Here is a 25841-nt window from a genome sequence, read left to right on the forward strand (position 1 = left end):
GGCCCCGACCCCGCGCCCCCGGCCCCGCCTTCCGCGCGCGTTGGTTCCGGAGGCGGTGTGTGCGCCGCAGCGCGAGCCCCGGGCCGGCATGGCGGCGCGCCCGGGCTGAGGACCGCCGGGGGCTGCGCTGCGACTGCCCTCCCCGCTCGCGCGACCGCCCCCTCGGCGCCGCGGAGCCCGGGCCCGCCGCCCCCTCGGCGGCTGCGGGCTCCTCACGGGCTCCTCACGGGCCGGGCCGCGCGGGCTCCTCGCGGGCTCCTCGCGGGCTCCTCACGGGCTCCTCACGGGCCGCGCGGGCTCCTCGCGGGCTCCTCACGGGCTCCTCGCGGGCTCCTCACGGGCCGCGCCGGGGCGTTCGGTCGCGGGCCGGGCCGCGCGGGCAGAGCGCGCGAGCCGGGCGGCGGTTGGGCCGGGGAGGCGGCGGCGGGAGGCCGGGCCGGGCCGGGGCGGGCGCCGCCATGGCGGACGAGGGCCCCCGGAAGGGCAGCTTCTCGGCGCTCGTCGGGCACACGAACGGCCTCACCAAGCCCGCGTCCCTCGCCGCGGCCGCCGCCACCGCCAAGCCCGGCGGCGCCGGCGGCTCCAGGAAGCTCGTGATCAAGAACTTCCGAGGTGGGTGCGGGCCGGCCGGGCGGGCGCCGCGGGGCCCGAGCGCTGGGCGGGCGGCGCGGTCCCCCCTGCGGCGGCGCGGCCCCGGGCGGGCGCTCGGGCGGGCGGCCTCCCCGCCGGGGGCGGCTTCGGGCAGCTCGCAGCGCGGAGGGGAGGGTAACTCTTCCGCGGCCTCCCGCTTGGGAAGTCCGCTCGTTGAGTGAAAGAGCACTGAGATTTTTATGCCTTCCCCTCGCGCTCACAGCGACCGTCTTCGACGTGTTTGCTTAGTGAAACGAAGGCGGAACGGCTGCAGAGTCTGTAACCCGAGGGATTTATAAACATGGCACCTTGTACGGGGAAAACAATGGCCCGCGTTCCTTAGCTGTGTGTCTTTGAAGTACTTTTTTCGTAGAGTGGTTTTTTAAAGACGTGTGATTGTTGGCATGGGTGCCGTTACCTACTGACTGTGTCTGCACTTACAGACAGACCTAAATTGCCTGATAACTACACTCAGGACACCTGGCAGAAGCTTCATGAAGCGGTGAAAGCCATACAGAGTAGCACCTCCATCCGCTACAACCTGGAAGAGCTCTATCAGGTAAGCGTCCACAGGCGGCCAGGAGCAGAGCTCCATAGCAGGCTCGCTGAGATGGAAGCCTTCCCTTCCCTTAGGGTGCTGGCATCCTGCTTTCCGCTTACCTGACTTTTTTATAGTTGTCTAAATTGCACCGTAATCCAGCTCCGGTGAAACGTGACGCAGCCGTGGATTCTGTGGTCCCCAGTGTTGTTTCAGAGACAGTAGAAGAGGGAATAGAGTCCAAGTATCTGCCTCCACCAGAAACAGCAGGAGCTCTGTGGCATCCTGTCCCAAGTCAAGGACTGTTTTCTGGTTTTGGTGGTTGTGGGATTTTCATTTCATTTTCAGGCTTAAGCTGTTGAAAGGTACTTAAATTTAACCCATTTATAGGAGAGAAACGTGTTTCCAAGAGCCATAGGACATTTTCCAAATATGCAGCAGATTATCATCCATTATGTTGTGTGTGAAACTCTTACCTACGCTTTAGGCGATAGAATAGCATTTCTGTTAATATCTAGCTTCTCTATTAAGAGGCTTGAGTTCAAGTTTTTTTCTCTAGGAGGGTTTGGGGGAGGATGGGTACATGTATGTGTGTGGCTGAGTCCCTTTGCTGTTCACCTGAAAGTTCAGCAGCGTCATTAATTGGCTTTACCCCAGTGCAACATGAAAAGTTTACAGTTGGATACTTGTAAAAAATAAGCAAAACCTTTTCATGTTTACATGAGCAATTACATTATAAAAATTATGGAAACTGCAGAAAGTACATGGAAGGAAATGAAAATCCCTGATATTCCTATCACCCAAAGAAGACTGCTGTTGACAGTGAACATATGTGAACATATGTGCCTTCTTTGTCTTAAGTTTAAGTCTGTTGTGTGTTTTAACCACTTAATTAAGCTATGGAATGTGTCCTTGAGTAAGTTTTATCAGACGTGTCCACTTGCAGAACATTCTGTCACCACAGACAGTGCCCAGAGGCCCCTGTGCGGCCAGCCATCCCTCCTCACTCCCAGCCCTTGGCAATCACTGACTTGCTGTCTGTTGGTACATTCTGCCGTTTCTAGAACCTCATCTAAATGGAACCGTGCCTCTCGCGGTCTCTCGTACCTGGCTCCTTTCACTTAGGGTAACGCTTCTGCACTGCGTGTGGGCCTTCTGACAGTAACTGGTTTCTTTGTTGCCGAGTACTCTGGGCACCATGGTTGCTTATCGTGCGTTAATGGATGTCTGGGTTTCATAAGACATTTCATAGCTTTTCAAAGTGGTGTCATGATTTTTTGTCTCTGCCAGTGGCGTGTGGGAGACTCAGATGCTCCGTGTCTGTGCCAGTGTCTGGTAGCGTCAGTCTTTACCTTGTGCTGGTCTAGTTTGGTATGTGGTAGAATTTCACCTTGGTTCTAATCTGCAGCCCCCTGATGATAGTAAGTGTCTTTTCCTGTGCCCATCGCCGTTCCTGATGCCTGCTTTACTGAAGCGTGTGCTCGCGTCTTCTGCTCATCTCTTGTGGTCTTGCTTATCTTCTTACCGTCACGTGTTTGGGGCCATTATGTCTTCTGGGCACGTGTCTTATTCCAGAAATTTGCCTGGCGCTTGTGCTCTCCCAGTTTACAGCTTGCCTTTTGAGTCTGTTAACTATGGCTTTCGGAGAGCAAAAGTTTTGAATTCTGATGAAGTCTGTATCAGTTTGGTCTTTATGGATCGTGCTTGTAGTGTCTGTCTGAGAAGTCTTTGCCTCACCTAAGGTGGTATGGATTCTCTCTTTCATTTCCTTGTGGGCATTTTAGGGTTGTAGTCTCACATTTAGGTGTATTATCTGTTTGCAGGTGAGTTGTTGTATCTCTTGTGAGGTGTAAATCCAGGCTCATTGTCCTCCCTGTGGATATCTTCTTGGCTCAGTGCTGCGTGGCAAGGCGTCTGAGCTTCTCGCAGCGAGCTGCTCTGTCCCTTCATCAGAAAGTGCTGTCCGGATGAGAGCCTGAAGCCTCAAAGTCTGGAGCACTGACCCTCCAGCTTTATCCTTTTTTGGATAAACTTGTTTTGGCTCTTCTAGGTCCATTGTATTTCTGTATGAATTTTAGAATCTGCCAGTTTCTCAGAAGAGCGTTCTAGGATGTTGGGTGGGATTCTGTCGGATTCTAGATGCGCGTGGGGAGAGTTACATCTCAGCAAGACTGGGCCAGCTGATCACGAAGGACGGCACTTGCTCAGTCAGGCCTCAGCAGCGTGTTCTAGCCCCGTCGCACAGGGCTTGTGAGATTTATCCCTAAGAGCAGTTCATATTTCTGTAGTGTTATAAAAGGTGGTATAAAGTTTAATTCCTTGGTAGTATGTATAAACACAAATGAATTTACACATTGATCTTCTGTGCTGTGTCTTGCTGGTTGCACCTCTTTCTGGTAGCTGTTTTGTAGGTGCCTCTGGACTCTCCACGCTGACAGTCACGGCCACATCGCCTGTGAACAGAAGCGGCTCCCCTTCTCCCTTTCTGATCCACATTCCTTTCATTTCCTTTTCTTGCCTGATTACACTGTTTAGAGCCTCTGATGGTTAACAGAAATGTAAAGAGCCAGGTACACTTGTTTTGTTCTCGGTCCTAGGAAAGAAAGCTTCTAGCCTTTCATCATTTAACATCGTGCGATGCTAGCTGTGGGTTTTTCCAGAATACGCATTGTCGAGTTGAGGAAGTTCCTCTCTGTTCCTGTCTTGCTGAGCATTTTTATCAGAACTACATGTTGGGCTTTGATAAATTCTTATGTGACTGTCGAGGTGGTCACCTGATTTTTGTATTTTAGTTAGCTAATTACGTTGATTGATTTTTCAGATCTTAGACTGGTCTTTCATTCTGGGGTAAATCCTGCTTGGTCATGAGTATCACCTTTTTTTCATGTGTTGTTAGGTTCAGTCTGCCGACCGTCTGTTAGCTTTTGCGTCTGCGGCAACAGAGGACATCGATGTGTTATTTTCATGTAATGTCTGTGTCTGATTCTGGTGTCAGAGTGATGCTGGCCTCAAAAAACGAATCGGAGATATTCCCTCCTCTTCATTTTCTGGAAGACTTTGTATGGAGTTGGTATTATTTCTCCCTGAATGTTTGAGAGGGTTCCCCAGGGAAGCCATCCTGGCTTTCTCGGTGGAAGGATTTTCAGCTACGAATTTCCTCAGTGGATATGAAGCTGTTCAGTTTATCCCCTTGTTTACGCTCACTCTGCGGCGGCGTCTGGTCTGTCGTTCATGCCATCCGGTGTGATTTTCGCCCTGGCGCCGTCCTCGTCTCTGGGGGTTCAGTTTGAATCTGGTTTGTATCTTGTGTGCCTAGGTAACTTTTTTGGCGTGTGGGCGTGGCCGCAGCGCCCCTGCGTCCTGGCCTGCCAGGCCCCGCTGTGCGGCGTGGCTGCCCCTCTCTCTCTGCTCCCTCTCTGCCCCTGCGGTGGCTCTGGCTGGACGCAGACACTGTGGGTCTGACTTGTCTTTTGTCTGCCAGATCCTCTGTGTTTCTGTGAACGTTCTTGAGTTTCGTTCCCGACTCGGTTAAATCATTTGGAGTCAGTTTGACCTTTTAGGCTGTTGCCTGTGAGGTGTGCCAGGCAGGAGGAGAGCAGGGCTTTGTCCGGGACCCCGCTGCCAGCGCAGAGCCTCCCTGAGTCCTCAGCTCAGGGCGCCTGCGCTGCGGCCTGGACACTGGACGCCCGAGCGGTCGGCGCTTGTCTGTCTTCTGTCTGCCGAGGTTACTGCCTCTCAGAACCCAGTGTGCAGTGCTTTGCAAACTGCGGTTTGGGGTGTTACTTCAGTAGCAGGGTGAGGCTTGTTCCTTGGCTTTGTCTGGGCCAGAAGCAAGTGTCCCACCACGCGCCCAAACTCAGGGGCTTTTAATTTAGTAAAATACGACATCTTCCAGCTAAGGCTCATTATTGCTCTTTTCCTGGAGATTTGACTGTCTGGTATCAATTGCCCAGCGCTCTCTCAGCTGGACTTTCACCCAGGATGTGTCTCATTGTGGCTGCCTTGGATGCTGTCACAGATGGTGTTTCCAGGCGTCCTGGGACCCTGAGGCCCGGGGTGCTTCCCCCACAGTGACACCACTCCTCCTGGGGCGTCTCTGGAGGGTCTCAGGGGCCACTGGCTGCCCTTTGGAGGCAGGTGCGTGGGCGGGCTCCTGGCTGCTCAGAACTTGGGAGTCGTGTGTGTCTGCAGAGTGAGTTGCCCAGGTCCCATGGTGCTGGCTGGGGGGAGAGTAGGTGGCGTGGCGGGGAGGTTACCCTGGGCTCCGGCGGCATGGACGGTGCTCGCCCTGGGGCCTCAGCATAGAGCCCCAGCTTCTGTGCTGGGGTGGGACGCACTTTGCCAGAATCTTTTGTTCGATAACAGTCCTCACCAGAGCTTGCAAGGTTGGTTCTGTTTGAGGAGGTTTTCAGGATGTTGGAGGGGGCACCTCTTGTTTGGATGCTGACCAGTTTCCCAAGAGTGGGTCTAGCCTCCCCCTCGCAGGCAGCCAGGCCTGCGGAGGCCGAGGGCAGCTCCAGCCCGCCTGCCGCTCCTTGCTTCGCTTTCGTTGCTGGGAAGGGACGTTCTGACCACGATGGTGGCCAGTAGACCCACACCCCGCTCAGTCCCTCCTGTGACGCGAGGAGGAGGAGGGGGGTTTGAACACATAGATCTTCTCTGAACTTGGGTGTAAATCCCAGCTCGCTGGAGAAAGCGTATCTGGGTGTGCATGTCTTAGTCCTGCCTGGCAGCTCAGTGGAGCCACGGGAACCTGAGCACTTTCGAGAAGAGTTTCAGGGGAGGCTGTGTGTTGATTTCAGACTGGATTTTTGTTTTGCTTTTGACTTTTTAAAAACCTGAAGTGTTGCTGACTCAGCGCTGTGCCGGTCTCTGCAGCGGAGTCACAGTGACTCGGCGCAACACGCCAGTTTCACGCACACGTTCTTGTATTTCATGTATGTATTCTTATAAACACACACACGCATGACATGTATGTTCTTAATGGGTTTTCACTTGCGGTCTGCCCCAGGAGGTGGCCGTGGCTCCCCGTGCCCCACAGCAGCCGTTGTTGCTCATCCATCCCAAGTGTAAGAGTTTGCATCTGCCGACCGCCAGCTCCCAGGGCGTCCCTCTCCTCCCCCTCTGCAGCCTCGAGTCTGATCTGTGTGGATTTCAGGCTGGTTTTGATGCTCAGACTCAAACCTGTCCCAGGACACTCGCACTTGAGGAAAGCCACGCTGCTGGGGCTGAGTCCTGGGGTGAATCCCGTGACCCCAGTACCTGCTGAGCTTGGGGAAGGAGCGTGGGGTGGACTCGGGTGCTGATGAACCCACAGGGTGGATTCGGGAGAGCAAGGGAGCCCGGAAAGTGGGAGACGGGTGGACACTACTTGACGGCTGTTGGAGAGTGAATTCAGTGCGCGAGTTACTCAGAAACGCAGCATTCAGGTTCAGATAGCTTAGGCTTAACAGCAAGGATTCTGCAATTCAGCAACTTGGTCCCTCCTGGAAGTGGGCCCTCTGCATGAGGGAATCACACCCCGGCCTGGGCCTGGGGCTGGGACGGTGGGCGTCCTGTCCCCTTGGGTCTCCTGGCCCCCCTGCCCTTCGCCCCCTACTCAGGCCCATTTTTGCGCTGCTCTTCCCTGGTTTCTCATGGGCGGGAACCTGGGGAGACAGCATCCTGGTGGGGGCTCCTCCCGTGCGGTGGGCTTGTCGAATTCAGGCGTGCCTGGCACCTGGAGGAGGCAGCCTGCCACCGAGGCCGAGGCCGAGGCCGAGGGCAGGGCCCTGGCCGGTCTATCTGTGGAATGGTCGGGGGCACGGCCTCCCCCGGGCCGCTCCGTCGGTCCCTGGAGGGGTCGGGGGTGTGGCCTCCCCCACGCCACCCGGGCCGTGGTCTCCCGCGGCCGCTCTGTCCCTGGAGGGCTTGGGGGCGCGGCCTCCCCCGGGCCGGGAGGGCGGAGTTTGCTTTTCACCTTCGCCCCTCTGGCTGGTTTGCTCCTGGACGTGGGAGGCGCTCAGTGTCTTGCGGGAGGCTGTCTGTCCTGACACAGATAAGCGTGTGCGGAGCGGGTGTGGCGCTGCAGGGAGGGAGGCGGGGCTGGGAGATTGGCGGGCCGCCCAGCTGGCCGAGGAAAACCCCGTCGGTCTGGTGCCCGTGGGACCCGGGTCCTGCTCGCCCTCTCTGGGCGCCGCGTCCCCTAGACCCCTGTGCTGCCCACACGGCCCCACGCGGGGCTTCGTGCCCCCAGAGAGGGATTTCTGGATCTCCAAGTGTGGCCAAACCTCCCGAGCTAGTTGTGGGGAGAAGGGCCCGCAGCGTCCCTGCCCCGCTGCCCCCCCCCCCCCCCCCCCGCGGGGGAGAGCAGGTGACCGGGCGCCTGTAACACGAAGACGCCAGCAGTGACTCAGCAGAGGCGACGGCGCCCCGGGGCTCGGCTTGGGCTCCGAGCGCGCGCTCCAGATTCCAAGTTAAAAACAGTCTCAGTGGACTTTGTGTAAATAGTAAGCACATGCCAAACAGGGCACCTAGGAGGGGGGGCAGGTTACAGAATTCACCAAAAAGCTCATAGCCCGGAAAAGGTTGCTTTGAGGACACGGACACCTGCCTCAGGAATTGGAGCATTCAGAAAATGCTTCTGATAAGATGTTCTTCCTTGAAGGACACACACCACTGAGCTTATCTTGATTTTTACCAAAGGAAATATGTTTTCTTCATGTGTTATAGTAAAAACTTAATTTGTAATAATTATATGTGTAATGACTAACTACTGGAACAAAAGTCTGTGTTAGGACATTATACCCCCTTTTTTTTAAGAGGGAAAAGGACAGTATATCTTGGACTGAATTATAAAACCACTAAGTTTGAGAAAGGAAGTGAAGGGGTGTAGACAGAAAACGTGGATGGGAACCCCTTGTTCACATTAATACACAGAATGTAAGGGAGAGGTATTCTTGTTTTCTTAATTACTGTCATTATTCCGTGTTCTGTTTTGAACCTTATAAGTATCCGTGTGTTTTGTATATTACGTATTTCTTTACATAATTGTTTTCTTTATCGCTATGAAAATATCAGTCGCCCTTATATTTGAGTAAAGATTCTAAATGTGTCCATTCTGTGTATCCCACCTACTTTTTTAAACTGTTGAGAAATAGGCAGTAGAAACACTGCATTTCTCTTCATAGTATTTCATACTTGGATTGGATCAGATGCTGATTTGTACATGAGATTTGAAAGAAAATTTTATTAGAACCGGTAAGGATATACACGTATTGTTTCTTTGATGTGGATCGATAACATTTTATGAAAATTGTTTCCGCCACAAACGCTTGTTTCTTCATTAATTTAAGACAAGTTTGAGAGTCACCCCACGCTTGGCACCTTGGTCCTTGAGCTCCCACTCGTGAGCCTGAAAGGACCCGGGTCTGCTGTCCCCCCCCCCCCCCCCCCCCCGTCGTGGGATGGCCTCAGGGTCTGGAGGAGGTGTTTCCGGGCCTGGTCTCACCTTGTGATCCTCGGGGCTGGCTCACTCCTCCCTGCAGCCCCACCGCAGACCAGGGCCCGTGGGCTCAGGCCCGTTTTGGTCCTCCAGTGAGTGGGGCCCAGCCAGGATCAGAGGCTGCTGAGCAGGGAGCCTGGGGGCGTCTGGAGAAGCCCGGCCTGCGGTGCGCCCGTCCTCGGCCGGGCATCGGGGCGCCGTCGCGCCCGTGCTCCGGGTCCCTGCTGTCGTGGGCCTCCCTGCTGGCCTCCGGAGCTCCAGCAGCGGTGGCGGAGTCGCTGGCGGTGCAGCCGTGTGCGTGGCGAAGGCGCGCCTTTCTGCTGCGGTTGTAGCTGTTTTGCACAGATGCGCTTTTTTAAAGAACAAGCTTGTCATTCATAGCGAATAACTCGTTTTTCCTTTTGTCTTCAGGCTGTTGAAAACCTCTGTTCCCACAAAGTGTCCCCAACACTCTACCAGCAGCTGCGCCAGGCCTGCGAAGGCCACGTCCAAGCACAGATCCTTCAGTTCAGAGAATATCCTTTCTTTTATTTAGGCGATTCCTATTCGTTACCTAAATATTATCCCTAATATTAAAACAAAAACTTTTAAAATTCTCTTTTATTTATGGAAACAAAACCTTGCATTTACATCATACAACCAACAAAACAGATTTTTTTGAAGTGGAATTTTTTTACCTTTAAACTTCTTTGCTGATCTGATTAAAGTGAGAGTGTCCGTTTGTTAAGACCAGTTTGAAGTATTTAGGAAATGTTCTGAAAAATATCTTAAAGTTTGAGTTCTGCTATTGTTTACTCTTGTTCTTAAAACTCTTGTTGGTTTTCTGTGGTTTGTAACCGGTTGCCACAAACTTGGCCACATGAAGCAAGCCTTGCCTGTCCACTCGCAGTGTGCAGGCGGGGGCTCAGTGGCTTCCAGCTCAGGACCTCGCTGCCTGAAACCACCCTGGGCCTTTGCTGTTGGCAGCAGGCCGGCTTCCTCCTTCCGGGGCCTGACCCCGGCAGGGGAGGGAAGGGTGCAGGGCGGGCGTGAAGGGGTGAGGCAGGTGCATCACAGTTCGTAGGGGCCTGTGGGGACTCAGAAACCACGCTTGTGGCTTCTGAGCTTCTGGAGTTTCAGTACTCTGAGTACTAAATAGCATGCGGTAGTCTGGTGAAGAGAGCTGAAATTAAGGGGTAAAAACTGCAGTAAATCAGCCTGTGTTTCTGAAGCTTTCCTTAGCAGGCCTCCACAGACTCACTAGACAGCGTGTTGTTTCTCAAGAAGATTAACACATGCTGGCAGGATCACTGCAGACAGATGGTGAGCTTGCCGACGGCCTCTGCGACGCTGGCGGCCCAGGCGCCTCCTCCCTGTGCCGGCCTCGGTGCACGAGGAGGGCTGGGGGTCTGTCCTGTTCAGGGCCTTCAGACCACACACACAGGTAGCCCCGGGCCTCTGACTCCTGGTGAGCCTCTGGAGTTTTCCTTGATCTCAGTTTGTGCCTGAGAATCAAGCCCGAATCCCAGGGCTTCCTGGTACCTATGGACAGCAAGGCTTAGACTTAGTGGCCGTGTTGATTCTAATTTGGCTTTATGTGTGTGAGTTTTCAGGGTGGCCTGGCTGAGAGTTAGGAGAGGGGGAGCAGAGGCAGGTCAGTAGCTCTTCCGATGGGGCGAGTGCTCTTGTTTCCTAACGGAGGTAAGTGGCAACAGCGAGAGAGTCTCTTCCAGGCCCAGCACCACGTGAGCGATAGAAACAGGCGAGTGTCCATCAGGAGGGTTCTGTGCTTGTGTGAGCAAAGCTCCTGGACAGTCTGGGGAGCTCCCTGAGAGGAGAGTCCTGGGCCCCCCCACCCCCGAGCCTGCAGAGCAGTTGAGGGCCGCGTGCCCACGTGCCAGGAAGGCGTGCTCAAGCCCAGGCTAAGGACATTGAGCCCGTCAGTGGGGAAGGAACTGAGGTCACGCGTGTCTCAGAGGCCGAGTGCTGTGAAGTCCTTCGTCAGATTTTCTGAATGAAGGAGGAAAAGCCAACACCAAGGGGAGCAAGTAGACTCGGGGCGTCGGTCCTGAGGGTTTTGGTGAGGCAGCCGTGTGAGATGTGAGACGCGGCCGCTCAGGGGAGGCAGCCGCGTGAGATGTGAGACGCTGGGGGGCCTGGGGTGGGCTGACCCGGCCCTCTGCCCCCAGATCATGATCCGGAGTATCTTCCTGTTCCTGGACCGCACGTACGTGCTGCAGAACTCCACGCTGCCCTCCATCTGGTGAGTGTCTGCGCTGCGGCTGCTGTGCGTGCCCGACCGTCTGTCTGTTCTGCGCACCCACCGGGCCCCTCGGTGGACCTCAGCCCGGGGCATCCATCTCTGAGGGGTGGCCGCCGAGGTGGTGGCTGGCAGTCCCGTGTGGTCTCCTGCGGGAGATGGGGTCCCGGGACGGGCCTGGCAGGCTCAGAGTCTCCACCCCTCACTCTGCTCTGAGGGTGCTGAGCGCCAGGGCCCAGCTTCCCCCTGCTCTGCATGCGGGGCCTTTGGGGGGCCGTGTGAGCCGGGACCCGGCGCCCCTGTCACCTGGGTCCCTGCTTGCTGCCTCCTGGCCGCAGCCCGAGCAACTCAGCCTGTGCAGAAGCCTGCCCCGGCTCACCCGCAGCCCTCCTGGCCTCCATCCACATGGACAGTCACTCCTAATTCGGGTGCTGTGCCCGGGACATGCGGCTTGTGGGCGGTGGAGGGCGGAGGGGATGAGGGTGTGTCCTGCTGGCTGAGTGGGAGCTGCTGGAGCCCGAGCTGAGAGCTCAGCTTCCAGAAGAGGGTGCCTGCAGCCACGGGTGAACTTCTTCCTGAATCCTCGGGCAACGGGCTAAGGATGGGTGGCGGGCTCTGGTTTGCATCCTCATTCTGCGGTCCTGTGGCGCAGACAGATGCAGCGGCTGGAGCACGGGCTCGGTTGGGGGCGGGGGACACCGAGGACAGGAGGCCCTGGGGCCCCCGGCAGGGTGGGGGGACCCACTGACTCACGCAGGAAACAGGCTGCCTGGATGAGGGAAGAGGCACAAGGCGTGCCAGACTGTCAGGAGGAAAATTAGAAAAAGGTCGACTTGTGCACTAGCAAGTTAGCAAGCAGGTGTGTCTGGAGCTTCACCCAAAATCTGTGACGGGTGAACCCGACGCGTCTCGTTTTTCTGCTGTGCAGGGACATGGGGCTAGAGCTGTTCAGAAACCACATCATCAGCGACAAAACGGTCCAGACGAAAACCATCGACGGCATCCTGCTGCTGATTGAGCGGGAGCGGAGCGGCGAGGCGGTGGACCGGAGCCTGCTGCGGAGCCTGCTGGGCATGCTGTCTGACCTCCAGGTGGGCCCGACCGCCCGAGGACAGGGTCAGACCTCGCTGGAGACCACACCGTTCAGGCGTTGGCTAAAAATGAGGGAGTGTTGTCCCTCTGCACTCGGGGCGAGAAGGGAGCTGCCCCCAAGCAGGGGCGTGGCAGTGCAGCCGGCCGCCCTCGCCGAGGGGTCAGCCTTCAGGATGAGCGGCTTCTTTGCTGTAATTGGCCAGTAACTCTGCTCATTTTTTAGGTATATAAAGACTCATTTGAACTGAAATTTTTGGAAGAAACGAATTGTTTATATGCTGCAGAAGGCCAAAGGTTAATGCAAGAAAGAGAGGTGAGTCGCCGAGAGGTTTCTGAAGTGCCTTACTTGGTTTTCATAGAAGTGTATCCAAGTGTGATTTCTAAGCATCTGTCTTTTCACACAGGCAGACATTCTCCTCAAAATCTTCTGAAAGCTACAATCTAGTTTCAGTTCTCAGTAATGAGATTCTTTCTTAGTATCTTGAGAGTTTAATTTCCCCCTATTTTAGAAACTTTTCCCCCCATTAAAAAAACCAGAAAAGCAGTTTCTGGTTTACATAAAGGAGCTCAAGCTGAAACAATATGATAAAAGATAATTTTGTGTGTGTGTGTGTGTGTGTGTTGGGGGGAGGGGTGCCTGTGCTGAGCCGTTTGTGGGATCTTAGTTCCCAGACCAGGGTTTGAACCGTGCCCCCTGCCATGGGAGCGTGGGGTCCTAACCACTGGGCTGCCAGGGAGTTCTCTAAAGATAACGCTTAAATATGAAAGATAGACCCGATATGCTAAACATTTTCACCTGTGTGAGACACTGAAAGAAAAGACCCTAAAAGCCATGGGGGAATGCCAGGTGACGGTAATCAAACCCCAAAACCTCTCTAGCTGGTTTCTCCAGCCTTAGAGCCCAGCCCAGAAGGAAGCCCTGGGGCCAGCATTGGAGGGCAGCCTGGGCACCACCCCGGGCCAGGGCCTCGGGCCCCGGCTGTGCAGGCAGGGGGCAGCACGGGCGCCCTTCACCCCCGGAAACTCGGAGTGTGGTTTGCGATCTCCTGCAGCCTCCTGGGGCCCCTGGGGGAAGCGTGTGACGGGTGCCCGCTGGCCGCACCGTGTGGACGGGGCGCCGCGCCCCTTCCCCGCTCCGTCAGCCGGTGCTCCGGTTTGGCTTGCGTGCAGTTCTGCTTTTTCTTCCACTAAAGCAGCGTTTGAACTTCTTGGGTCACGTGAAGAATGTGTTTTGTTGCTGAAGTGTTTCAATGTTCTTTCTGGAAGGTTCCAGAGTACCTTGACCACGTGAGTAAGCGCTTGGAGGAGGAGGCGGACCGCGTGATCACATACCTAGATCACAGTACACAGTGAGTGCCGCTCCGGGCTCCGTCTGGGGGCCTCCGGGGGACGATGTCCCCTCCACTCCCCGACGCACGGCGTCTCACAGACTCACTTGCTGCTCTCTGGCCCTGGACGTGGCTTTGGTCCTCGAGCAGTTTGCTTATCACTCGTGACTGTTCAGCAGTCGTGAGTCGCACTGACCGAGTGGCCTGTCTTGAGATCCTGTCCAAAGGAGTGATTTGAACAGATACTTGGTGTCTTTTTGCCATTTTTAATTTATGTTAGGAATCTGTCATTTATGAAACGTTGATGGGGCGTCACTGAACGTAGGCAGTTTTGCTGTGAACTTTGGCTGGAAGTCTGAGGTACCGATGTCGCCGGAACTATTTTGCTACTAATGCAAGCCCCATTATTTTCTCATTTCATCTGATTTTTTTCTCTGAATTGATGAGTATCTAGGGAGAAGTTCAAGGGAAAGTTTTTTGAGTGTCTGTGTCAGGCACGTAACGTTTATTCAAGTGAGGAAGGTCAGAGCAGCAACGTGGGAGATGGAAAAGAGATGTTTCTAAGAGGAAAAGTGCTCAACTGCGGGTTGTGGTGGCCTGGAGGGGGGAGGGGGGTAGAGGTGACAGGCAGGAACAGTGTGGCAGCCCGACAGGACACAGGGCTGGAGCAGAGGCAGGCTGCCCCAGACAAGGAGCTGGAGGCGCCGTGGGACCGCGGGGGCTGGGGTGCAGCGAGGCAGAGGACTGTGTGGTGGGACGCCCCAGCCAGCAGCCCCTGGTGCTAGGCCCGGCGGCTGCTCCTTCAGCCCTCATGCGGGTGCGGCATGCGAGCCCCACCGCACCCCGTCTCCGAGAAGTGACTGCAGGCTAAGCAGAGGGCTTGTGGAGAGGGGGGGCTCCCTGGGCTAGGGTTTTGAGGGGCGCTGAGGTGGCTTCTGCAGTGTCAGATGACTCAGAGGCCACAGGGCGAAAGGTGACTTTCAGAGAAAGCAGGTGCAGGAGGCCAGTAAATGAGTCCCGGGCTGCACGCCCCCTCCCCAGCTCTTGGCGCCTGGAGCCCAGGTGGCTGCCGGCCTCTGTCCGTGTGGGGCTGCCGTGCAGGCCACGTGAGGTGGTGCAGGGAGCAGTCCCTCGAGTGGGCCCGAGCTTAGCGACTCCTAGGAGTGCAGCAGGCCTCTGGTCTCCGAGGACAGGGCTCAGCGAGCAGGGGCCTGGGCCCCGGAAGGGCGCCGTGTCCCCTCGTGCAGGGGCAGCCCCACACGCCCGTCTCCAGGGCGTCTGGCTCTGTGCTGCGTGTGACACTCCCAGCCTCTGTGAGGAGTCGGGCTTTGATGTGTGATCCTGGGAGGACGCAGGTGGAAGAGCAGAGGGGCAGCTGGGGTGGCGGGGGGGGTCTGTGGGACCCAGTGGGGCGGGACTGGGGGCAGCGGTCCTGGAGGCCCGGGGACTGGAGCTCAGTGGGTTGGAGCGCGAGGGCCCCGTCCGCTGCCGCCCTTCTTGCTGGACTCGGTGGCCCGAGGCCGGGTGAGCGCTGGGTGGGCCCGTCCCTCCTGGTTGATGGGCTCCTTGTGCCCCGCCCCCCCCCCCCCAGGAAACCGCTGATCGCCTGTGTGGAGAAGCAGCTCTTGGGAGAGCATCTAACAGCAATTCTGCAGAAAGGTAGGCTTCCCGCCTCTCGTGCCTGCTCTGACCGCCTGTCCTGCATTCAGTGAGAGGGCTGGAGCAGCCGTGACAGCCTCAGTCACCATGATCGTCGCAGGTGGTGGCCCTCAGCCTGGGGGGGGCTGGGTTACCAGTTGTGTTGAGGGGGTGGGCAGGGAGCATGGAAGGTTCGGGCTAAAGTCACAGGAGTCCTGTCAGGGCTGAAAGACACCAGCCCCTGGCGGGCAGACAGCCTCGCTGTGCTCAGGCCTGGGCTGACCACCAGCGTGGACGCGTGGCGGCCAGCCGACTGGCCCCGAGGGCTGCCTCCTGCCTGCGCGGGGTCCCGGGGAGTGAGCAGACCTGGCCACCCCCGTCCACCTGCCGCCCGAGCTAGCACTGCCGTGTGATCTCAGGGCTGGACCACCTGCTGGACGAGAACCGCGTGCCGGACCTCACGCAGATGTACCAGCTGTTCAGCCGCGTGCGGGGCGGCCAGCAGGCGCTGCTGCGGCACTGGAGCGAGTACATCAAGGTGCGTGGGGCGCGGGGCGGGGCCCGGGGCGGGGCGGGGGGCCCGGGTCCCCAGAGCTGCCTCCCCTCCTGCAGGCTCAGGCGGGCCCGGCTGGACCTGCCTATCGCCTTCTGGGTCCGGTGAGCACACAGTCTTGGGGATAAATAGCATCCAGGTGTGAATGCTTTAAAAGCTGCTGTTTGGCCGTTTGTTGTCTGCATAAGTACTAGCGGAGACTAGCGGAGTTCTATAGCTATGATTTTCAAAAAGTTGCCTTTGGGAATCTACTGTTGAAACATGATTTCATGCTTGGCTCGGTGGGAACTTACACAGTTTGGTGTGTCTGGGTAGGGTGTATGCGGCTTTGTTTCCCGGAAACCCAGGATTTATTTGTGTTTCGGTTACAAAAAGGCAACAGGAGTGGTCTGTGTGGCGCTGGGCTTGGGTGCTGCGCCCCCGGCGAGGTGTAGGTGAGCGCGTGGCCCGTCTGGACGAGCAGGCGTGAGCTGCGTCAGGGCCGGGGTCCTGGTTGTGCTGCTGCTCGGCTGGGGCCCGTGTGTCAGCGCCGGGGACCAGGCTGGGCGCGCGAGGCACACGGTCACTCTTCTTGCTGCACGCGGGCCTGTAACCATCAGGAGGAAGATTCAGCTCAGTGAGAAAGATGACGGGAACAGTCAGGCCTGCGCGTGGAAGGCTCGTACACGCACACGCACCCCCAGGGTCTTGTGCCGCCGCATTGAGCCGAGAGGCATGCGCGACTCAGGCCTGGTCAGCACTGGGCTTTATGCCAGGAAAGGCCGTGGGGGTCGAGGGTTCTGCCGCCCAGGGTTCTGAAAGAACGGGCCCAGGTCCTGACACAGGAGGGCAGCTTTCCAGCGTCCAGCCTGGACAGGAGACGTTGGATTGTGAGCTTGTCCCGGGTGTCCACTGAGGATGAGCCGTGACGCTGCCCCCCACCCCTGCAGGCCGCGCCAGGCCCCTCTCCTGAAGCCTCTCGGCCGCTTCACCTGAGCCTTCCCGCCAGTGGTCTGCCCCCACGTGCACCTCTGACGTGGAGCTCCTCGTGTGTCGTGTGTAGTCAGATAGCCAACTGGTATTGTCATACAGACTTCTAGTCATGTTTAAATAGCATTTCTTAAATAAAAATGCAGGCTAAAAACCAGAGTCTAAACCACAGTTGAACGTGAAAGAGAAAGAACTATTGTTAGGAAGTCCAAATAGGTGTAGAAGGTTAAGAGGATTAATTTCTGTTTGAGGGATTTATAAGTAAAAGTTCTTCCAGAAGCAGAATTGTAACCCTACAGGTTAGTTGCGTGCCCACTCAGTTTTTAGAACGTGGACTAAATCTGTGAAGCTTCTGGAGGGACTCAGCACCTAGTACTGGGAGTGATTAAGCTGTTCAGCCATCACGGTCGCTTGGTAGCGGGAGAGGAACTGCGGCGTTGGAGCCCTGTGGCTGAGCTGGTGTGTTTTGCAGACTTTTGGGACAACGATCGTCATCAATCCAGAGAAAGACAAAGACATGGTTCAGGACCTGCTGGACTTCAAGGACCGAGTGGACCACGTGATCGACGTGTGCTTCCAGCGGAGCGAGAAGTTCATCAACCTGATGAAAGAGTCCTTCGAGACATTCATCAACAAGCGGCCCAACAAGCCCGCGGAGCTGATCGGTAGGGAGCAGGCTCGCGCACAGGCTTCCCCTGGAGCACGCGCCGCACGGGGAGGGTGGGCGGGCCTGAGAGGGCCGCCTTTCCGGAAGCCACAGACACCAGCGTGCGCTTCTGTGTGCTGAATCCATATGTGAGCACGTGATGTTTCCATTGGGAGCGTGTGGTGATGGTTTTGTGACAAGATGGAGCCTGACGTCTCAGGAGCAGGATGAGACCAGCAGATTTCTCCTCGCCTGCACGGCCCCGGCCCCAGAGCTCTTCCTGCCCAGAAGCTGGCCTGGGTTTGTCGTGTAGGAATGTTAGGAGGGTGACTGTTGGCCTCTCGACAGCGCCTGACAGGAGATGGCTGTTCAGGCTCGACCTTGTATCCCCCAGTCAGTGTTAAATGTGGTGCGATTGATTGGCACTCTTTCAAATGATCCCTTTGTATACTTATTTCCTGATAACATCAAAATATACCAGGATTCATGGAGTCTCATCAGTGAGGCAGTTTTTTTGGAATTGTCCAGAGGCAGTGGGCAGGGAGGTGTGAGGCCGTGGCATAGGGCTGAGCTCCGGTGTGGGCTGGTGAAGGCGCCTGGTGGGAAAGTGGAGGTTACAAGTGCGTACATTTGTGGCGCTCAGAATCAAGACAATGAGGGGAGGGGCTAAGACGAGCCAGCGGAAGGAGACGTTCAAATGCACCTGTTTGATTTGGCCTTTGTGCCACTTTATAGACTGTGGTTTCTCTAAAGACACATTCGGACTCTGGGGAGCTCGGGTTCTCCCTTCCTTTGGGCAGGTCGAGGCAGCCTGTGCGTCTCGAAAGCAGGAGGGCAGGCGGACCCACTCTGTGCCTGAGGGGTCAGCCCTGAGGGGAGTGCTCCCGCGTAAGGAAGCCTTGCCCGCACGTCTCCGCAAATCCTGCTGGCGGGCTGCTCCGGCTTCTGGAGCGGTCGTGTGCCAGGAAGCTCCAGTGTGGGACCGCGGGGTGTGTTCTCCGAGCCTGGAAAGCACAGATCTTAGAACATCAGGTGTTTGCCTTTTTGTTACAAAATAACATGTCAGTTTGGGAAGGTTCCAAGTGTTTTTTCTTGGAGAAATTAAAGACCTTCCTTTTTGTATTTAGAATATGTATCGTATTGTGGAGTGAATGCTTATTTTTCAAATGATATCCTCTCCTACAGCAAAGCACGTAGACTCAAAGCTCAGAGCAGGGAACAAGGAGGCGACAGACGAGGAGCTGGAGAGGATGCTGGACAAAGTCATGATCCTGTTCCGGTTCATCCACGGTGAGCTGGGCCCCCAGCGCGTCCGCGGCATGGGACCGCGGTGGCAGCCGCTGTGCGCGCAGCAAGGGGGTTTGTGGGGATTCAGCGGGAAGAGCTGGCTGGCACACGCGCGTGGTCGCCTCTTGGGCCGAGTCAGAAGCTGAGGTGAACATTTTGACGGCAACTGTTAAATGTCTCACATGGTTCTTGCTTATAAATAGGTAAAGACGTGTTTGAAGCTTTTTACAAAAAAGATCTAGCAAAAAGACTCCTGGTTGGAAAAAGTGCCTCCGTCGACGCTGAGAAATCCATGCTGTCGAAGCTGAAGCACGGTAAGCGCCGGGGGTGGGGGTGAGCGCCCCACTCAGGGCCTTCCTGATGCTCACCCGCCGTCCGCTTTGTGCAGAGTGCGGGGCCGCATTCACCAGCAAGCTGGAGGGCATGTTCAAGGACATGGAGCTCTCCAAGGACATCATGGTTCATTTCAAGCAGGCAAGTTGTGTTCAAGTGAAACAGCTCTTTTAAAAACACGCTATTTCAGATTCTGTGAAATGATTTTGCATGTAAGTATGTGACCTGTGTAAAATCCTCGTCTTTAAAAATCACGCTGTTGATGCTCCACGTACTCAGAACACTTCAAAATGAAAAAGAAACATAACCCCCCGGGATTCCCTGTTGGTGCAGTGGTTAGGACCCCAGGTTTCCACTACCGAGGGCCTAGATTCAGTCCTCAGTCTGGGAACTAGGGTTCTGCCGGTTGTGTGGCGCAGTTGGAAAACAAGAAAAGAAAACTAATTCCTAAAAGTGCACTTGGAACTCTGGCTTAAATGAGCTTAATGGCCCGTATCTGGGGCAGAAGTGAAGAGAGACGTTCCCAGTGGCGTTTGACCAGGGCGTGTGGCCTCAGTGGGCTATGTTCCAGGGGCTCGAACAAATGAAACGCAAGGTGAGCTGTAGCTGGGAAATGGGGTCATCGGTTTCTGGAGGTCAGTTCTGGGCGCTGCTCTAAAGTGGCCGTCTGTCCCGGCTTCCTGTCTGTGCAGTACATGCAGAACCAGAGTGACCCGGGCTCCATAGACCTGACCGTGAACATCCTGACCATGGGCTACTGGCCGACGTACACGCCCGTGGAGGTGCACCTGACTCCAGAGGTGAGCGCGCTCGGGAGCCAGACCCTGCTGCCACGCGCTCCTGCTCCAGGCCCCACGCACCGCAGGGAGCGTGGCAGCCACGCTCGCTGAGCCCTGACCATCCGCGTCTTCTCGGAGCAGCGTTCACAGCGGGCGCTCCTGGTCTGTCTCTGCCGGCTGCCTGTCACGGAGGCGCTGGTTTAAAAAGCTCCTGTGTGGGAGCCTCGAGCTTCCTTGGCTGGCTGATGCTCCCACCCGACATACCAGAGCCAGGGCCTGAGAGGGCAGGGACGGCGTTGTGTGGCTGAGACGGGCCCTGTGAGGGGGATGGGGTGTGCCTGCCGGCGTGGGCCCAGGGCCTCCGGGGCGACAGCTAGGCCCAGGGCCTGGCACCCGGGCAGATGTGCTGCTGCCCGGACCCACCCTTCCTGTTCGCAGGGCAGAGTCTCCTGGAGTCCCCCGTTTCTGGCCCCAGGCAGTCTCTGTCGCGTCCTCTCCTCCTTTTCCTCTTGCCTGTACCCCGAACGCACATGTTCCCTGGAAGCCCCAGCTCCGTCCCTCTCAGCCTCCAGCCTGTGTCTCCAATCCCCCCCACCCCGGGTCTGTCACGGCTGTCCCAGACTCAGCGCCCCTTCCCACATCTCCCCACGCGATGGGACGGCTCTGCACCCCTCCCCACACTCTGCCTGGCGCGCTCACGCTCCCAGGGCGGGTGTGACCGTGCAAGCTGACACTCTTTCCTGGAAAACCTCCACGCCCCGTCTGTGCCTGCTGGTTGACACTCGTCTCCCCCCTCCCCCTGGGGTGTGCGTGCACACGCGTGCCGGCGCTGCAGGACTGGCCGGGCGTGGAGGGATGGCAGGAACAGGCCAGAGTCCCAGGGCCTTCCCTGGGAGAGGAGGAGTGCAGCGAGGGTCGTCCCAGCTTGCGCAGCCGGGCAAGAGCACGGGCTCTGACCAGGCGGACCACCGGCGCTCCTGGGCTCAGAGGCTGCAGGGGGCCGAGGAAGCCTGCGGGGCTCGGGAGCGGGGGCAGCGAGGGTCGTCCCAGCTTGCGCAGCCGGGCAAGAGCACGGGCTCTGACCAGGCGGACCACCGGCGCTCCTGGGCTCAGAGGCTGCAGGGGGCCGAGGAAGCCTGCGGGGCTCGGGAGCGGGGGCAGGCCCCACCGCCCCTGGCAGGAGCTGTTGGAATGGTGGCAGCACGGGGCTGCGCGCTGGTGGGCCGCCGTCAGGACACGGAGCAGGCCGCATTCGGCCCAGCGGTGGCTTAGGAACTCGGACGCTGAGCCGCTGGCAGTGTCAGAGTGAGCGTGCGCAGCACAGTCACGCTCGCCCTCCTCCGCTGACAGATGATCAAGCTGCAGGAGGTGTTCAAGACGTTCTATCTGGGCAAGCACAGCGGCCGGAAGCTGCAGTGGCAGACGACGCTGGGCCACGCGGTGCTGAAGGCCGAGTTCAAGGAGGCAAGTCCTGCGCCTGCCGCTTTGCTCGTTTTTGAAGCACGTTTATGAAAAGAATGTTTTTAAGTTGCCGTTAGACTTTGGTAGCTAAGAAAGAAAGGAAGGGATTATTCAATATAACTCAACACGGGCTTTTCGAAGTCAGTAAAATGCAGTGGTCGAAGGGCTAATGTTTTAATCAATAAAATTAATGATGTATTCTCACCTGATGTCTAGTTAGGAGTGTCTCAGCACACCCGCACACAGGCCCCTCAGGGTGTCTCCTCTCCTGCTGACTAGTCAGTACCGTCTCCACCTCCCCTCTGCTGACTAGTCAGCACCGTCTCGGCACACCCGCACACAGGCTCGCCCGGTGTCCGCGGGCTGGCAGACCCACTTGTGTGGCTCCTGCTCTTTCAGGGGAAGAAGGAGTTCCAGGTGTCCCTGTTCCAGACGCTGGTGCTGCTCATGTTCAACGAAGGGGACGGCTTCAGCTTCGAGGACATCAGGCTGGCCACGGGCATCGAGGACAGTGAGCTGCGGAGGACGCTGCAGTCCCTGGCCTGCGGCAAAGCACGCGTCCTCCTCAAGAGCCCCAAAGGGAAGGAAGTGGAGGACGGAGACAAGTTCCTGTTCAATGCAGAGTTCAAGCACAAGCTCTTTCGCATCAAGATCAACCAGATTCAGATGAAGGAAACAGTATGTATCCGCTTCCTCCGCTTTCCCCGCTCACGGGACCGTAGGTCTATAGGAACTTCTCGACGCTCATTACACATTTGTGTCTGTGAGATGCTTTAGCGGAGCTGTTACTACTTTTATACTCGAGAGTGAAATTCAGAAGGGCACGCGTCTAACAGTTAACTTCCTGTGTACACAAACATGTCCTATTGAGGTCTTTGTAGCCCACCTTCTGTCCACGTAGGGAGCACCTCATTCCAAACCTGGTGACCTGTCCTAACAGCTGTGCCCACCCCCCGCCATTGTCTCAGCCTCGCTGCTGGGCTCCATGTTCAGGCTGAGTGTCTGTGCCTTTGATCAGGCTCCCTAGGGCCACGGGTCCAGGACGGCTCCAGGCCACTGTCCTCAAGCACCCTGCCGCAGGCGCCCTTGCCCCTCAGGGCTGTAGTCCAGCAGACGGGCACTGTGGCCTCGTCAGGAAGCCGCTCCGTCCAGAGGGAGTGCCAGCTCTGACTGCACGGGCCTCACAGCTGCTCCCACAGCTGCAGGCGGCCAGGGGTGCTGCCCCCCGGGTGCTCCGTGCTGCCCAGTGAGGAGGACGTTCAGAGCACATGGAGCGAAGCGTTCTTCGTGTCTTATTTTTGGGCGCTGTTTGGGCTGGTGTGGAGATTCTGTGGGTGACTTGAGACGCCTGTCACGGGGTGCCCTCAGCCTTGCTCCAGCTTCCTCACGACTGAGCTACGCGGAAGGCCGAGGGGGTGGTGGGTGCTCGGGCCATCCTTCCTCGGCGGCCTGCCTGTCACCTCCGTGCTCCACAGCTGGGCTCTCCTGGAGTTGGCAGCTTTTTCCTCCGCTGCACACGCGTAAACTTTTCTTCTTGGGATCGTGCCCTGTGGCGTTTACACACACAGTTTTTAAGCTGGGCCTCTTCCCAGGTCAGGACTTGGATTTTACATGTGCAGAGTAGCACGTTGTGTGACTTGAACCCAAGAGCGTGGAGCCCCTGCACAGAGCCTGGCGGTGCCTCAGGCCTGGCCTCTTCGGCTGCGGTGCCCTGCCCAGCTGCACTCACGCTCTCGGCTCCTGGCTTGGCTGTCTCGAGTCTCAGCTCCTCACCCTGGACTCGCCGGGTCAGAGGACATGAGCTTTGCTGACATGAGCGCGCGCCAGACTCAGCGCTTCCCCGGTCCTGCCCCTGCTCTTCCGTGGGTCACTGCTGGCGCTTTCTCGTCCTTTTAAGTAGCTGCTCGGTCTCGAGTCCCTGGCACGTTGCAACATCCCACCCCTGACTCGTAGGGAGTGCCCTGTCACGTCGCGGGGCCTGGTGGCGGGCGGCTCTGTCGCTCCGAGAGGGTCCTTCCCACGTGAGTAGGTTCTGTTCCTCTGCAGTTTCTGACCTGAGGGTCAGCTTAAGGAAGACCTTCCTCTGACCCACAGTTTAAAGAGCATTTTCTGCTGCTGCTCCAGTAGTCTGTATGTTCCAGCTTTCCCCTGAAACATTTCTCTGAGCAGCTAGAAGTTATCTTAGCATCAAGAAAGCACTCCAGCCACCCTCCCTGTTTTAAAATGTGAGTGGGCTCTCTCACAACCCACTAAGCTGTCACTTTTGTTAGAAATCCGGGTCACGTGTTCCCGGGCAGTGTCTCGTTCCTGTTTTTAAGTTCTGTTTCAAAGCCAGCACCCAAAGCATTTTAATTGGTGTCACGATTCCTGTAAATTCACTGATGTTGTTGCTGAAGTTCAGTGGTTTCACTGGACAAAGCCGCAGAACAGAACAGGGGCCCCTGCAGTCTGGCCTGCCTTCCGCCCGGAGCTCAGCAGCCCCCACAGAGGCGGCGCCGGCGCTGACCGGCGGCGGGCCCTCTCCCGCAGGTGGAGGAGCAGGTCAGCACCACGGAGCGCGTGTTCCAGGACCGGCAGTACCAGATCGACGCTGCCATCGTCAGGGTCATGAAGATGAGGAAGACGCTAGGCCACAACCTGCTCGTCTCTGAGCTGTACAACCAGCTCAAGTTCCCAGTCAAGGTAGGCGGGCGTCAGCTTGTCCAGTCGCTGCGGTTGCACACCCTTGGCCCTCTGGAGTCGGCCGTCTGTCCTGCACTGCCGCTGGCCACTAGCCGCAGGGACCTCCCTCTGCGTGCGGAGAGAGAGCAGCGCCCTCCCCTCTGCCCGCCGAGGCCCCGGCCCAGGTGCTCTGCCTTGGGAGTGTCCCCAGTGCCAGTGTCTGAGGGCTCCCGGCGGGCGTCCGGGAGGTTCTCTGTGACTGTGGTGTCAGGCTCAGGTGGATGGGCGCTGGACGGGCCGGCGGGGCGTGTGTTCCCCCAGGTTCCACAGGCCCAGGGCGAGTGGGAGGGGCTGGGGCCCCCTGCCCAGGAGACCCGGACGTTCTGCAGAGGCTGCAGGGCGAGGCCTGCAGCTGTCGGGGCAGAGCACTGCACCCTGAGGGCTGGGCCTCCCCTTCTTGCAGGGGGACAGCGTGCACCAGGGTGAGTGTGGTGTCCCCCAGTGATGAGAGCGCAGTGTGGGGTGCAGTCTCCTCACAGGATGCTCTGCAGGCTGAGGGGCCCCACAACTGCCTACTCGGGAGACACTGGCTCGCGCACAGTGTTGGCGTTGTCTTTGGAGCAGGGAGCTTTGTCTGAGTCATCCTGTCATGAGCTTCTGGTCCTGCCCAGATGTGTGTAGACATGTACCCTTACCCACTCGCTCAAGGTGATGAGCTGGACGCCCTGTGGTTGGGGCCTCTGTTCTTCTTTTCCAGCCTGGAGATCTGAAGAAGCGGATCGAGTCTCTCATAGACAGGGACTACATGGAGAGGGACAAGGACAGCCCAAACCAGTACCACTACGTGGCCTGAGGCCCGCCCGTGCCCGTGCCACACAGGACGCCCCTTCAGGGAGAGCCCGCTCTGCTGCTCCCAGGCCCCGGGGCCCAAGCCGCGCGGCCGCTCGGGGATGCTCGGAGAGGGCGGTCCTTGGGCCGCTCTCTGGGCTCCGGGGCTCGCAGGCGGCTGTGTCTTCCCCCCAGTGCTTCCTCGTGCTCCTTGAGGCGCCTGAGGCTCCCCAGGGCTCCGCAGAGGGGCTGAGGTGGGGCGGGCGGGCAGGCAGTCTTCTTTGTAAGCAGCGTGCTTGTGCCAGAAGCCGATGTCCTGTGTGCGCGTGTGTGCAGGCGTGAGACCCTCCGCGCTGCTTTCCGTCGCTGCAGGGCCACTGCGCGCTCCCGACACAAGCTCTTAGGCGCAGAGCAGGAGCCCCTGACGGGTGACCGGAGGGAGAGCCTGAGGTGTCACAGCTGGTGAACTCCGCAGCCCGCATAGTAGCTTCTGTTTGTTCCTGGGCACCAAGTTTTAGCCTCTGAGGCCTGGTTTCTGGACGAGGCTCCTCGCGAGGCCTCCGCTTCGTGGAGAGGAGGTCGCTCTGGCGTGTGTGGCGCCGCGAGCCCGTCCCTGTCTCCGTTCCCGTTTCTGCTGCGCTGCTTGCGAGCTTTCCCTCGGAGGTTTAGCGGGAGCGCTGTGTGTGTGCCGCCCTAAGGCTGCTCCTGGCAGCCCCTGTCCTCGGCCTGGGGGCGACTGCTGTTTTCTTTTTTCTAACCGCGTGTTTGTACGATGGCGACAGTCCAATCTGGTTCTGTGTTTGCGGCCTTGGGCGGCGGCTGTCTTCCGTGTGACCGCGTCAGCGCCTTGAGGAGACCGACACGGCGCAGAGGTGGCCCCGTGGGCCCTGCCGTCACGCGCGTGCCTAGGGGAGCCACGCCGCGGACGCTGGTTCGTGTGGGAACCACAACAAAGATACTTTTGTGAGAACATTTAAAAGTACTTTATATTTTACATAATAGCATGTTTCGTTTTGATTAAAAGCTACCAAAGGAATTTTGATCATGGTGTAAGTGTTGAAAGCAATATTTTCTGGAATATACCAAGTTTATATAATTTGATTTTTGTGCTAAATTATTAAAAGATTCTCCCTTTTTGAAACATGCGTGTTTAAAATGTGACATCTCATGGGTTTCTAGGTGAAAACCCTCACTCTTTCGTGTCCTCTTTCCCTCTTTGTAAATTTTCAGTTGTGAGGTCATCACACATGGTCCGTCAGAGACCAGTAGCTTCTGCTTCTTAGACTTTTAAGTTTGATGTCTCTCAATTGTTGATACTGTAATTTAATGTAGACTTACTCTGAATAAAAGTAGTTTCAGTTGGCCTTAAAATCACA

General features: G+C 57.3%; 1 protein-coding gene across 1 annotated transcript; it reads left to right on the plus strand.

The window, feature by feature from the left end:
- The first annotated feature begins 57 nt into the window (after positions 1 to 57).
- Positions 58 to 25841, plus strand: CUL4A (cullin 4A). The gene is made up of 19 exons (XM_027973819.3): positions 58 to 612; positions 1074 to 1189; positions 9063 to 9166; positions 9884 to 9953; positions 10820 to 10893; positions 11819 to 11981; positions 12206 to 12295; positions 13249 to 13331; positions 14902 to 14969; positions 15368 to 15486; positions 16943 to 17135; positions 18302 to 18406; positions 18607 to 18717; positions 18792 to 18877; positions 19429 to 19536; positions 20866 to 20979; positions 21376 to 21654; positions 23506 to 23658; positions 24395 to 25841. Exons 1-19 carry the CDS (start codon positions 459 to 461, stop codon positions 24488 to 24490), a joined length of 2286 nt encoding a protein of 761 aa, XP_027829620.1. The 5' UTR covers positions 58 to 458; the 3' UTR covers positions 24491 to 25841.

The sequence above is a fragment of the Ovis aries genome, chromosome 10 (assembly GCF_016772045.2).
Source record: "Ovis aries strain OAR_USU_Benz2616 breed Rambouillet chromosome 10, ARS-UI_Ramb_v3.0, whole genome shotgun sequence".
NCBI classification, from domain to species: domain Eukaryota; kingdom Metazoa; phylum Chordata; class Mammalia; order Artiodactyla; family Bovidae; genus Ovis; species Ovis aries.

Excerpts from the sequence above, each read along its gene's own strand:
- CUL4A (XM_027973819.3), top strand. The coding sequence starts at position 459 with ATGGCGGACGAGGGCCCCCGGAAGGGCAGCTTCTCGGCGCTCGTCGGG. Across the intron at positions 18,407-18,606 it reads CCTGTTCCGGTTCATCCACG|GTAAAGACGTGTTTGAAGCT; the intron begins GTGAGCTGGGCC and ends GCTTATAAATAG. Across the intron at positions 18,718-18,791 it reads GCTGTCGAAGCTGAAGCACG|AGTGCGGGGCCGCATTCACC; the intron begins GTAAGCGCCGGG and ends CGCTTTGTGCAG.